The sequence below is a fragment of the Harpia harpyja genome, chromosome 4, assembly GCF_026419915.1.
Source record: "Harpia harpyja isolate bHarHar1 chromosome 4, bHarHar1 primary haplotype, whole genome shotgun sequence".
NCBI lineage: Eukaryota > Metazoa > Chordata > Aves > Accipitriformes > Accipitridae > Harpia > Harpia harpyja.
Window position 1 is genome coordinate 52,515,659 of NC_068943.1, and position 14,760 is coordinate 52,530,418.

Consider the following 14,760-nt stretch of genomic DNA (forward strand, 5'->3'; position numbering starts at 1 on the left):
CGCCCGCCAGAGCCCGTTGGAGAGGCGGCAGCGGCCGGCGGCCAACGCGAGCCTTCTGCCAGGCAGGCACCCTCCGCTCCGGGTGCGGGACAGGCGCTGCGCCGTCCTCCTCGAGCGCCTGCGAAGAGGAGGAGGAGGAGGGCGGCTGGAGTCCGTCACCCGTCTGCATGCGCAATGCTTGCTCGCCGCTGTGCTCCTCTGCGTGCTGGCCGCACCCATCTTTAGGTAACTTTCTGCAGGATTTTACTCGGAACTCCTAACTCTCTCCTTGACAAGCCCACGGTTTTTTATCCCCTCAGGTTGTCAAAGAATCTTCTCGCGTCTTAAAGTTTGCACTTCAAATAAGCAATTACGGCATAAGGGTAAACCAAGGTCAGCAGGAATATTCTTCCACCTCTGCAGAGAGGCATTAATGACTGACGGACCTATTCATTGTAGTGAAATTACAAATACCTTTTATGCAAAGAAACGGATGAAAAGATTAAACCACACAACCCTTGTTCTAAGTCTTGTCAAGAATTGGAAGTTTGTGATGGTCGGGAAGGAAAGCTTTAATCAAAGTTAATACCTTAACTAAAAGAGAGCATTGCTGGATGTAGTCCTCTGGGGTAAGGCATCACTTGTAAACAGCCAAAAAACAATTAATGCAGAGCATTAACACCTAAATCAATTGTCTATTTATTTTTTTAGTATTTGAATTATTCTGAATGTTCTACTTAAACAGCTGTTATAGGAAAGTATTTCAATAGCTGGTCGACAAAGTGGTGGGAGTTTACACAAAAGCTACAGATCCTACTAATAGTAAATAGAAATGCAAGTTAGAGGGTCATGAAAGAAACACTCTCCTTTAAATATGAAGAGGAATCTGGTCATCTTACTATAGCAGTAATGAAGATGAACTGCTTAATTCAAAATTTCAGGCTAAGAATTAAAAGTTGAAAAATGTTTATTCTAACTAACTATAAAATGTAACATTAAGAACAAATCAAATGAACTGTACACTGAATGAATCCTGGGGCAGCCAGGATTTTCCTGGTAGCTGAGATCCCCTGCGTTACAGCTCACCCCAACAACGTGGGTCCAGCTGATGCACCACAATGCTGTGACACAAACACGGGGTACCCATTTCCTTCAGGTGTAGGTAGATGTTAATGTCTGTTCTGTGACTTGTTTTAAAGAAGTATAATATGCATTATTATAAAATAGTATACTTTTTGACTTCTCAGCCATTTTTGAGAAAACCAACTCATTTGGGGGGGGGGGGTGCATGCATGTGTGGTCTGTGTGTCTGTGTTTGTTTGTGTATTACTTAAGCTGTCCAAGAGTTCCACTGCTGGGGTTTTCCTGAACAGAACTGGGAGTTCACCACCACCACGGAAGTGACCAAAAGAACAGCTGAAACCGCTTCAGAGAGATGCACCTGTTATCCAAAACAGATTTTAAATAAATCCCTTATTAATATAGATAAGCCTAGTTACAGTAATGTTATCTTTGCCTTTTTAGAACTAGGTTTAGTTTTGACACTTGCACTTCACTGCTGGATGAAGTACAAAAAGCTGCATGTACAGACTGCCCTTTGTAATACTCTGTATTGTGTGATGGCATCAGAAATCACTATGGACTTCAGGAGGCAAAACAGAGCAAGGAGCATGAAACAGGATTCTTAAGTACTATCACTGCAAAGATATTCCTTCACCCTAGCCAGTCATAGTTAAGGGAAATAACACTACTCCATTATGGAAAACTTTTAGAGAAGCAGCTCTAAGCTAGCATGTTACTAGAGTGCAAATTCAAGGGTGTTTTTAGAATATATATCAAGAGCTAATGACTTGCAGTTAAACTTTTCAGAGCTAAGTAGGAGCATATAGCACAGAAAAGCAAATGTAACAAGATGTTTACCTTATTTCTAGCAAAACTATAAAGCAAAGACTCAGGTAGACTACTGCATGTTTATTGATAAACAGCATTTCCTTTTTGAAAACAGGTTGGTGGTTTTTTGTTGTTTTTTTTTTTAAATTAACCTGATAAAAGTACGTAAGCCTTTGTGGACTTTTAAGACAATTCACACAGGCGCTTTTGGTGAGGAAACCATATTCCAGACTACTGGGAAGGAGCTCTAGGGCACAGTCCCCACTTTCTTCGTTCAGTTTACCGGGTGTTCACCTGCAAGGAAAAGTTCACACAATCAGGCACAGGAAGTCCACAGGACACCCAACAATTACCTCTCTTCTGCTTAAAGATCCTGGTTTTTTAGTCACTTTCTTAACTCCTTACTTTAAGGTACAGTATTTGTAACACATTTCATTTTGTTCCAATTGCTGTTATTAGGTGGCCAAATGGTCTAAGTAGCATGTAAACTGAGAATATTACACAATAATTATATTTTGAAGCACAGCAAATTAGATGACAGTAACTATCCTGGTGCTTGTGAAAAAAAGATTAAACAAAACATGATGCAAACATTACTCACCACATCATCAATCTTAAGAATACTGCGCACAGTTTCTGTTGCAAGAGTCAATGCACTCAAAGACACTAGCAGTGGCTGGACAACTAATTCCTCCAAGATGTTGGAAATGCCACCCTGTGAGAACAAGTAGCTTTTACTTTGTGCAGGTCAGACTACAGTGAAGATTTAGCAAGTTTTCTTTTATAAGAATCCTGAGCACAGTCAACTCTAAATTAGACTATCAAAGGGCTTGTACTCTTCCATCCTCAACAGGAATATTACAGTATGCATCTTCTCCCCCCAAGTGCTTGACATACCCAGTCAAAATTAGCCAAGATAAAGGGAGTTATGCCAGCTTAAACATGGTGACAATTTAGAAGAAGCTAGCCCACTGTGCTGCACATGCACCTTCCACTGCAGATAATACTGATGGGTATACTATGTGGGTATGGCATGTAAGCACCTGCTATTATCAATACTCGGGATAAGCTGTTAAAGCCCCAGAGAACAAGGTATAATCTACCTCAACTCTTAATTTGAGGGAGAATACCATTATGAGACAAACTTGCCCTCTCCTCAGTTTAGTTCTGATGCTATGCATTTTCCTTTCAATGCCCAAGTTTTTTTTTTTTAAGCTATACATACACAATCCCTTGTTACCTTTCTGACATTAATGCCAGCTGTTTTCTCCCCTTGAGCGTGTCTGTTTCTCAGCTCTGTTACTGTTGAAATAGGATTGAGACCTGCATTTTCAGCCAGTGTAGACGGTATGACTTCCAGTGCATCGCCATACGCACGGACGCAATATGAGTCCATACCCCTCAAAGTGCGAGCATACTCGTTCAAGCGCAGTGCCAACTCTATCTCTGGTGCTCCACCTCCTGCAATTAAAGCTCTGAGAACCGAAATTAAAAATAAAAACTCATTTTATGTAAGTGCATAAATGGTTAGCTTTCTGTATTATTAATACACTAAATTACTCTAACCAAACTGAGACATTACCTTTTCTTAACTAAGCATCTTATGACACACAGGGCATCATGAATTGAACGCTCAGCCTCTTCTAGAACAAGTTTGTTGGATCCACGTACCACAATGGTTACAGTTTTCCCAGGGTTTGTGCAGCCCGTAATCTAAAACATAAAACCAAATACTAAGACTGAAAAGAACCATCCTGGACAAAAAGAGACTTCAGTTGGTATCTGCAAGTTCTAGACCAGTACTGATATCTGGCTAAGCAAAACCACTACGCTTCCCAGGTTGGTGGCTACTCGGGGATTAGAAGTAGGTACTTAAGTGTAGTAACTTCAGTAGTAAAACACACTAAAGTTAGTTGTTATTGAAATAATTGGCAGATGTTAAGTAGGTATTAACATTTTGTCACTCGCTCACCTTTATTAGTTTCCCAGAACCGTTCAAGTTGACCTCCTCTGCCAGCTCAGCAGACCCCAGCATGTCAGGAGTAAACTGGTCAATATGAGCAACGGGCTTAGTTCCAATTGTCTGAAAAAATAATGGGGGTTGAAAAAAAGAAATAAAAAAAAAAATCCTGAACTGCAGAGTCAGCAAGTATAATGCATAACATTCTTCTGCATATTACACTAAAATGCAGTTAGGACTATGGCTTTTACATCTGTCCCCAATCTTTCTAGAAACGTGACTGCTCAACAGAACAGGAATGTTTTTTAGGAAATGTCTGCTCTTACATTCTAGTCAGAACATGAAACTTGTGAAAGAGTCATAATAAACTGACACTGGCTGGGTACTTAGTTTTGGGGTAGACTTTAAACACCGCTGCTACTTTAACAGCCATTTATATAACTCACTTTACCTTACATATAAACTCAATGTCATCTCTTTCAATGTCTTTAACCACCATGATCTTCATTTTGTTCAGAAAATGGAGGGCTAGGTCACTAAGAGCATCCCTAAAAACAAGAGGGAAGTAGTCAGTCCACAGTGCTATTTTAGTAACCAGGCCATACTAGCCAGTCGCATGCTTCTTACCAGCAGTGCTGAAATTCTTCAGACAACAAAGTAGGGATGTCATTAAACTCAAAATATAGACAATACTAGTGCTTTCTAAAGGTATGGTTGCTACTACAGCCAGTCTGACACACTGCCAAGTGTGACTGTTAGTATTTGGCTTCAATTTTCCAGGTATTCCAAACAATTCCAATTGTTCCCCCAAACACACACAGTAAGCCAGTAAATCGGTATTAACATACCGCAGAATAGACTTCTGAATCAGCAGCACATTGCATCCAGCCTTCTTAATTTGCTTAACTAAATTTAGAATATAGGCTCTCTCTTCACGCAGTACTCTGTCCATTTGAGCATAATCAGAAACAACTATTTGGTTGTCCATCTATTACAAAAAAAAAAAAAAAAGCAACTATTATGAACAACTACTGACTTAAAAAGCAAGTGTCAATACGTTCCACATTCTTTAACTTAGGAGCCTGCGATTCAAAGCAAACAAGCATGATAGTAAAATATGTCTTATTAGAGATTGTTTACGTGATGAGAAGTACTGAACTTTTGAACTATTTTCTTTCTTACATCAACTATAAGTTCTCTAAGAGTTATGAACATCCATGCATTACCCAGCAGACCTTCATTATAGCTGTGGAATACAGCTGACATCACAACATCTTAAAAAAATGTGTTATCATTACATTTGCATCTCCCAAGTACTAGAGCAAAAGGTTGTGCTCTAGTCATAGTTTAACTTACATCTGTCTTTGGAGCAGACAAGCAGAACTGAATGAGGCCAATTTTGGCTTTTTCCACTCTAGTTACACCAGTATTTGCCACCTTCTGAGTCAGCACTAGGCCTTCAACCAGTTCACAATCATCAATTGTGCCTCTGGAAACAAAAACAATCCATGACTCTTAGCACTTTGGGAAGCTGATTTCACAGAGACAAAATTTGTCTAGTTACAAATTGTTTCTTACCCCAACTTCTTAACAATTTTAATATCTCTGAGGTCCACGCTACTAGCTGTAGTTGGGTCAATCACCTTCATCACTGCGTCCACACTCATTGGAGAAAGTAAACTAGAATACTGACACACAACCTAAAAGATTTAGTAGTAAAGAAAAAAAAAATGGTGAGATTTAACACTGATAAACAGTAATTTCAAAATAATATCATCATTGTATTTCAGCGTTTGACTCCTGAATTTTGAAACAAAGCTCATTTTCCCTTCCTGTCCATCAGCCAGTTGCCTTAATATGGCATCTTCTTAAGGGCTACTCCATTTAAAGGAAACAGCAGCTACGTTGGTGGGAAAACCTATGCTTAGGGACTTAAGGAAGAAACCTGAATTTCTTTCCTAGACTCTTAAAATAAGAATTTTGAGAGCTTCACAGATTATTCTGCTGGAAGGGAAACTAGCACACTTCTCCAGATTTCAATGCTGTTTTAGGAGTTCCTGCCACACGAACAAGAACTGCCTACACAAAAACTTGGCAAAAGCTCTCAGTATCCCACCTCACTCTTCTGCTGCTGTTTTCAGTTGAAGCTTGTTTATTTTACACTTACAGCTAACACCCAAGATCACCAAGTATTTCAAACTGAAATTCAGTTTGAGTGCTTCAATTTACTCTTAATCAACCATGGCTTTCTGAAAAGTCTAAGAGAAGGTAACCAATGTCAGAAAACCAATTAGATTTGTGATATGCAGGGTAAGTGAACAGTAGGATGAGCTGGGAAAAGCTGAAAGGCTCAGCTAGTCTGGAGGTACAACGTTCAAGTATCAGTCATACCTTTGAATTCAGCGAAGTAGTTGCACTATTAAGCAAGGTTTCTCTATCACTCAGTTCCACTGGCTGTGCCATGTTGGTCAATACTTCAATACCTTTATCCAAAGCTTTCTGGAATGACTCTGAAATGATGGTGGGGTGGATTCCTGTGGATAGTATAAAAAGGTTGTTAGACAGTTGTGCTTTCAAACTAATGGTTTTTTTCTTGTTTTCTCCTCACCTTCTCTTTCCATTCTAAGATTAGCGAGACTCTCATGTCAGAATAAATTGAAGACATTTTAGCAAAATGTGTTCTTCATGAGTAGATGACCTCCCTTATTAATTTCTATTGTTAAAGCTGAGGAAAAAAGCTATAAAGTTCCCAATAATTTGTCCTCACGGACAAGTACAGCACATTTCCCTGCAATGTCTGACATCTCAGAAACATACCTTCTTTTGAGAAGACAAAGGTTTTGTTTACCCTTGGCATTCTTAAAGCTGTTGAGGTTAATACCTGTAAGGAGCTCGACAGTGATTTTATTTCAGATTTTCAAAGACTGTTTTCCCACAGCTGTGTATGCAGTTCCTCGATTTCTCTGGAGTGTGTGATATACCCTGTATCTTTTCAAAACAGGCAGCTTCTAACTGCCTCTTATGGTAGAGGATGCCAGGCTGCTGGTCTAGCAGTACCACGAGTACCAGGAGAGGAAGTAAACAGAAGCGAACCGTTGGTAGGGGCCAGAAAGAGGACAACAAGCAAAATGGTGTGTATTGAGAGGAGGCAAGTGTAAGTAAATCACTATGAAGTCCAGATTTGAGACAGAAAAGAACTCTGCAGGTTCAGTCATTCTTGCTCTATCTCCAGTGCACACAGAAGCCTAATTGTTATCTCGTTGGACAGCTAAAAAAGCTGCTGAACTGTACAGAAGCAGACTACAAGAGAACGTCCTGAGCTAACTGAACAGAACCCACACAAACTATTGCGTTCTGTAATTCATGTCTTTTCCTGACCAGACTTTCTCAAGGTCCCTCTATTCTAAGTGATGGAAGGTGATAAATTTGCCGAGTATAAAAAAAATGTAGAATCACTGGTCCCAAATTTCATTTATACCTTCTTACTCTTTCTCTGTCCGTGCAACAAGTACAACTGAGGTGAGTTTTTACAAGGCAACATTCATCACATCACGTAGGCACTATTTTCCTGTATCAACAGTAACACATTCAACTAAAAATAAAAAGCTGAACAGATTTTTAATTGAAAGTGGGACACAAGTGAAACCTGAATGTGAAGACTCCAGTCACCTTTCATGTTTAAACTGGAAATGGCTACTTTAAGCTTCATTATACATGTGGAAGCAGATAGAGGACTTAACTACCTCCAGTCATGCTTTTATATTAAATGTATGTATTTACCTTTCTGAAGAAGTCTGGAACAGGCATCCAAAAGAGCTCCAGCAATGACAACAACAGATGTAGTGCCATCACCAGCTTCAATATCTTGTGCTTTTGACAGCTCTACCAACTAAATGACAAATTATGGCAAAAGTTTACATTTAATGCTACTTAATTGCAAACACTGACAATTTAAAAAAAAAAAAAAAAAAAGATATTCAAGAATGCAGCACTACTGAAATCAACCTTAGTATCAGGACTAATCACACCTTTTCTAATTTGAAGTTGGTACCTTTTGCCCCTTGCTTTCCATACTTGTACATCTATTTGGTGAAGAACAACTACTGTGAAACAGATTCCTTACAGAAGCAGAGAAGCTTTTCTCCCAAGCTTAAAACTGATCACGCCTATCTAACAGGTCTACCTTTTCCTCTCCTGTAGGTGGGTCACAGGAAGCTCGTTTCCATCTCCAACCACAATCAAACTAAGAGGTCTACATTTAGCTTCTCAAAAGACCAGACTACTGCATCCTCAGACCACCTGACCATAATGTAACTCATTCTCTTCAGTCCTAGTGGTTTGGGACATCACTGACTTTTCTTTCTTAAATGACAGAAGGTTTGGGCTAGATTCCTTTATGTCTTAACACACATCCCGAGGGATTATGCATAAGGAATACCAGATAAGAACTAAGGACCTGGAACTCTTCAGCACATCTTACAATCAAAATAAATGTTCCTGGAGCATGCTGCACAGAATTTCTTGCTCTATCACTAGTGGGTAATGCTCCTCAAAGCCACATGAAATGTTACTATGTTTTTTGGTCCCAGAAATTAAGCTCTAACACATACCATTGTCTGAGCAATGGAAAAAAAACCACTTACCATTTTGGCTGCAGGGTGCAGAACCTGCATTTGTTTCAGAATAGTAGCACCATCATTAGTGATTGTCACATCTCCTTTAGCATCCTGAATCTGAGAAGGAAGAGGAGAAACGTAGTTCTGATCAGTAACTACAAATCTTTAATTTGGTGCTCTATATAAAATATTTCTCCTGACATTGTTTCTCAAACCGAGATGTGCATTTAGTTCATACTTTCCCTTAAATAAATGAAACTTGGAAACGAAGTTCAAGGCAAAAGATGGCATCCTATACAAAGCATGTGGGCTTCACAGTATCTCCAGTAAACTTAATGTTTTCAGAATTTAAGTTTAAGGATTACCATTTTATCCATTCCCTTTGGTCCAAGGCTTGTTCTAATTGCATCGGCAACAGCTAGGAAGACAAAAAAAACCAAACATTTGCAGGTTGATCTAAAGATCTATAAGCACTCACTCCACCATTCTAAGCGTTTCTTCTGAAAAGAAAGCATCTCCTAGTATTAAGCAGTTCCCGGTTATTGTGCCAGCACTAAATCAGCCTTAATAGCAGAACGATATAAGACGTTGCAATCTCAGGACTGATTTCCACAGCTCTTTTTTTTTTTTTTTTTTTTATACAATTAACACCCCATCACTCGATTACAGCCATTTTAAAATCGAGTAAAAACGTGGACATATTATACGCCAAGTAATCCCACCGAGGCTTGTGTCAAATGCCAAATATAGCATTCCCCAGCACGCACTGGCCCCACCCCTGGCAGTTTCCTGCCATTAAAAATCCCAAGACCACCTCCCGCTAATACAAAGCCGAGCTCCTATCGCAGGGGGAGACAACGGGAACGGCTGCACCCCAGCCGGGATCCCAGACCAGGGCGATACACCGTTCAGCTGTCAACCCGAAACGCGTCGCCCGCCCCCCCCCGAATCGGTGCACAGGAAAGTCCGAATCTCCCCCGGGGCGCGGGGCCGCCTCACAAAGGGGGAAGCAGCGAACTCTCGCCGCCCTCTTCCCCTCCAGCCGCCCGGCTCGGGGCGGGAAGAGGCGCCGCTCCTCCAGGGCTGCCGGTGGGCCGGGCCGGGCCCGGCCCGGCCCGGCCCGCCGCGACGAGGCGGGAGGACAGTGGCCGCCTCCTCTCAGCACAAAGCAGGCGGGTAGCCGCCGTCCGCCGCGCCTCACCTCATCTCACCTCACCTTTGCCGGCGGAGATGTTGCTGAAGCGGATCTGGGAGGGTTTATCCCGGTCCTGGTAGGTGCCCTTGGCCCGGTTCCCCGCTCCGCCGTGGGCTTTGGCCCCCGTGTTCTCCGGCATCGTCGCCCGCCGCCGATGGACGCGGATGGGACCCGCGGTAACAGCCGCCCGGCCGGGAACCTTCCAGAAGGCACCGCCGCTCCCACACCGCCACCAGCAGGACGTGCCCGGGTCCTTCCGGCCGGCGCCAGGCGTGGCGTCACGCGCACGGAGGGCTGCCTGCCGCGCGCCTGCGCCCCGCTTTACCGGCGAACGGCGCGGACGCCTAAAAGCGCCCGCTGCCTCTTCTAGAACGAGCCGCGCGAGGTCCTCCGGAGGTTTCCCGCCCAAGCGGGGCGGATAGGCGGGGCGGCGCTCTGAGGGGTGGAGGGGCGGGGCCGGGGTGAACGTTATGGGGGCTGCCGGGTGTTCCTCAGCCCGGCCGGCCTCCGCTCCACCTGCCCCTCAGGGGAAGCCGGGCCCAGACGCGCTGGCTCTGGAGAGCAGAGGAACGGAGGGGTACGCGGGTTTCTGCATCTGTGAAGCGGCTGGTGGAAGGGTCCGGCTGGAAAGGCGGGCTCTCTGAGGGAAAGTGTTTCCCGAGGACGTCTGGCTTTACGAGGAGAGAGAACTTTGCTTTGCATTATGGCCGTGAAATCACAGGGTTGGTCTTACCTGTCACTGCATCACCTGTGTGAAATTCAGCTGCACGGCTATGTTGGAAACGTTTTCTCTGACAGGCGGCTGTTACAAAGCAATTAACTTCAGTAGCACATAAAGCACTAGCGGTGGATGGGAGCATAGCTGTGACTTGTCCTTTCTGGTGTGACCCAGGGCTAGGCAGGCCCCATCTTTTGCCTTTATTTGTCCTGGTGGGGCTTCTTCCAGTTTTTTCCCTGCTAAGGCCAAGACCTGCAACACCATCCCAGTTGTTCTGGGTAGGTTTTGAGCACCTGTGTTCCTCTGTTTTGCAGAACCTGTTACCAAAAAGGATTTTAAGCAGCAGCTTTATTGCCAAGTGAAGTTAGACAGACTTGAATTACAGGAAAAGAACAGAAATGTATATTTTCTTGTTACACCCTGATCTTCCCATGTGTCTAAGGGACTTTCACCTCAGCCTGTATCGCCATTGTAAAAAGGTAGGCTTTATTATCAATAAAAATAATGCTAGAGTTGAAAGATAGCTTATACTCTTAGGATGATCTTGCCTCAACTACTGTATTGATATAAGAAGCTTCTGTACGCTTGTCTTTTTTGGGGATATCTGAATAGCTATTTATTTTCTTCACCTTGAACAGAATACAAACATAAGATGGCTTAGATGCAAAGTGAATTAATTTTGTACTGTGTTCAAAGTAAGACACAAAGTAACACAGCAGCAAAAAAGAGCTCTGACTGAAAGAAAAATGCCCAAGCACTATCTAAACCATATAATTTTTATGATGCGTCTCTTTCTGACTGGATGTCAAAACTCAGGATTTATAATATGGCAGTGCCAGTAAAGTGCTCCCATGTAGAGACAGTTATACAAGAAATGTGTCCCTGTACTAGTAAGGTGCTGCTGATGTAAGACAGTGCATTCTAAGAAACAGGCAAACGATGTGAGCTCTTGAGCTTGTTTTCAGTTTCCAAGTATCTGCATCTATATCGGGAGCTCACTGCAAGTGAAACGTGTCCTCAAGGTAAGCAATTTTCTAATGCCAGCAACAGCTTTGTATGGTGATACATAAAAAACAAGTATTTGGACAGTTCTCTTGTCAGAAAAAAATAGGAAAAAGGACTCCATAGTCACATGGTTTCATCATCTCTCAACCATTTTCAACACTTGCTTTTGAATATTTTTTGCTGGATTTATGCACCACTGAAACATAGATAACTGCTCTTTTTTTCTGTTCGAGACTGTTATAGAGAGAAGGTTTTGGAAGTGAATGGTCTTTGCCTTTTTATATTAAATTTTTAACAGGCAGAGAAGAAAACAGTTTGAACTATAAAGGTAAAGATACATCCAGGTCATAGACAGGGGAAAGGTCTACTAGTAAGAGTCTTGACCTGGATTTATATCAGCCTCAAAATAATGAGAAACACGTCCTAAATGACCAAGATCATTGGGGTATCTGACCCTGATCTTAAAGTACATCAAGCAGCAATGGCAACAGTACTAAATCCTGGACATATAGCACTCATGCAACGTTAAAGCTAGAATCAGGAGAGAGCCAAGCTTTTAAAAGGTTGTTGTACCTGGCCATCTCCTTGTCGCCTCAGGTTAGGGATCATTTAGAGTTTGTTGTGGTATCACAGGAGGTTCCTGGTTTCTCCTGGATGTGTATAATAAGTGGTATAGCTACGTTTAAAGGTATTGTGTAAATTTGGGCAGTGGCAGATGTTGCTTCTCTGGTGCTGAACTGGACTTTGGGTTTGGTTATGTCGGAGAAGGACAAAGGACCTGGTTTTCTGGCAGGAGACACAGATCATGTGCCATTACCATCAGTGAGCATGTGCTGCTCAATGCTACACTAGGGTTAGGAGCAAGTTTTTTTCAGGATTTTGAAGGAAATTAAGGTTAGAACTGATGCTGTCACAGCCACCTTGTTACACATAGCTCTGTGTTTGGCAAAACCAGCCCCTCTAGTGTTAAGAATCATTTGAGGCTGGGGTTTGTTCCATTGCTGGGTGGAGAACCTGGATTTTTGCTTGGTACGTAATAAGCTGCTGAGCTAAGTTTAGGACTGCTGTCGTTAGTGGCTACCTTCTTACTGATAATTTTGGTCTGGCAGGGTTGCTTCTCTAGTGCTGGGCTTCAGGGCAGAGTTAGGATTAAAGGTTTTGTAAGCGTTAGTGCAATCAGGTTTGCACTGGATGTAAAAGGAGTTGTCTAGTCGTCATCCACTGTCACCTGGTTCTATGCCCAACAGAAACTCCTTGGGTAGGGTTTGGTTTGATCTTAGGTCATTGTGGGTTTTAAGGTGTCACTGGGTGGAGACTGACCTGGAGTGCGCATTGTATTTTATTGCTTGTTTTGTGTCTGCTATCTAATTTAGATGAGCAGATATGTAGGGCTGTCAAGCTGTTGAGTTTTGTTTAGGGCTTTGGCTACTACTCAGTTTTTTGCTTCATTCTATGCAAAATAGAGATTTTTTTTTTTTCTTTTTACTAGTGTGTATTTAGGGGCAGCCTTATGGTTAGTCTTCCTCCTGCAATGTCCCATTGACCTGCATGTTGGTTGTTCATGTTGATCCAGGCAGAGGGTTGTGGAGAGACATTTCTTAGGTATTCATAATTTGGAGTTGCTTGTGGGAGAGTTATCTGAGATGGCTTAACATCAATCAGACTTGCTGTTGAAGTTCAGCTTCATGTCAGGGTGAAGGTTGAGGTTTCAGACAGCAGACCCAAAGGACCAAATTTGTTGTTGGGTCATGTTTAAAGCCAGCACCCATGGAAGCCTTCCAGACTTGTTTTAGAGCTGAGTTTAGACTTAGAGTTGTCTACACATTATATTGTTTTTCTTACCCTCTTATCATCATTTCTGTCTGTTCTGACCTTTTCTAGCATTTCCAAGGAGCAGTGAGATGATAACAGATCATCCAGAAAACACCCACACACATGATCCTGGGGTCGTAATATTGGTTTTGGCTTAGTTTCTTGAAAAAATGAGATTTGTGTGCTTAGTACTCTGTCATAGAATCATAGAATCATTTCGGTTGGAAAAGACCTTCAAGATCATCGAGTCCAACCATTAACCAGCCCCCTAAACCATGCCCTGGAGTACCCTGTCCACTTGCTTTTTGAATACCTCCAGGGATGGTGACTCAACCACTTCCCTGGGCAGCCCATTCCAATGTTTGACAACCCTCTCAGTAAAAAAATTTTTCCTAATATCTGTCCTTCAAATAGGACTTGGACCTATAGCCAATTTTGACTAAATGTGGCGGAAACTGTGTTTTCTGGCTTTGTGTAAATGGGCAGCTGGACAGAGAGGAGAGATTTTTAAAGGCACGCTGAAGACAGAGCTGAGTCCTTCTGGGATGTTCATTGGTGGCACAATGTTTCTGTGGCTTTCAAAGTTTTATTTTACTCAGGCAGAGGCAATGTGCTGCTATCAACATGAAACTTTTTTGATAGTCACTGTTGTACGAGGTGCTTGTGATTCTGGGCAGATCACATCACTTCTCTGTCTCTCAATTTTTCTTCCCCAACTATTTCTAGTCTGGTGCAGTTAGATGATAAACTTTTTTACTAGCTGTGTGTGCAGCATCTTGTCAAATGGAGTCCTCATATCAAGTGGACATTGCTAGTTCTGCTGCAATATGAACAACACGAACAACCTTCACAGCATAAATATCATCAGTGGACACCTAGTCATGTGATTAGGACAAAATGGGGTTTCTGGGAATATTTGCATCTCTGTCCTTTGTACAAGGTGAAAAATGCCTGGGATATGTATCTTTACTACTTACTGCACTTATGTCAGGTTGGATATGAACATTAGTCTCATGTGAGGTATTTTTTTCTTTTTTCCTGGAGATAACTTGCCAAGTATTCTCAAGGCAGTAATGATGACAGCATAACAAATGACTGCCAAAGAGAGGGTGACATCATTTCACCTAATGGCCTTAGATAAGTTATTAAATACCATTACTTAATCATGCTCTGATAAGAGCGAGTAGCTTCGAAACATTTAATAAAAGCAATACTAATGCCTTTCCAGCATAAAATATTTTGCACAGCAAGTGGATTTTAGTTTTTCAAAGAAGAAGAAAGTCTCTAACTAGTGCTGAGTGGGTGATTTTTTTCTCTTCTATCTGGATTTTCATTCCAGAGGTTATTGCTCTTGGTGTCTGAGTGCTATGCCCTGGTTAGAGCCCTGTAGGAGCTGCCAGCTTTGTGCCCGCTTCCATGGCAGGGATAGCTGCGTCGCTGCTTCCACCTTCTGGAGGAGACAGTGAATGAGGGATCCCGGGTTTTGTGGATTTTTCTTGGGATTCTTTTACTTGATTTCTTTTGGTTTTCTTTGGTTCTCTCCTGCTCTGGGTGTATCCAATGGACTACGTATTGTGAAGACTTT

The 14,760-nt window shown here is 42.3% G+C and overlaps 1 protein-coding gene across 1 annotated transcript; it reads right to left on the bottom strand.

Annotated features, from left to right (window-relative positions):
- Positions 1-1,984: 1,984 nt before the first annotated feature.
- CCT4 (chaperonin containing TCP1 subunit 4) lies at positions 1,985-9,910 on the bottom strand. The gene is made up of 14 exons (XM_052784051.1): positions 9,662-9,910; positions 8,811-8,863; positions 8,473-8,562; positions 7,610-7,718; positions 6,221-6,363; positions 5,408-5,529; positions 5,186-5,318; positions 4,678-4,817; positions 4,281-4,377; positions 3,842-3,952; positions 3,452-3,582; positions 3,110-3,344; positions 2,471-2,584; positions 1,985-2,163 (listed from the first exon to the last, which is right to left on the bottom strand). Exons 1-14 carry the CDS (start codon positions 9,777-9,779, stop codon positions 2,149-2,151), a joined length of 1,611 nt encoding a protein of 536 aa, XP_052640011.1. The 5' UTR covers positions 9,780-9,910; the 3' UTR covers positions 1,985-2,148.
- Between the last annotated feature and the right edge of the window lie 4,850 nt (positions 9,911-14,760).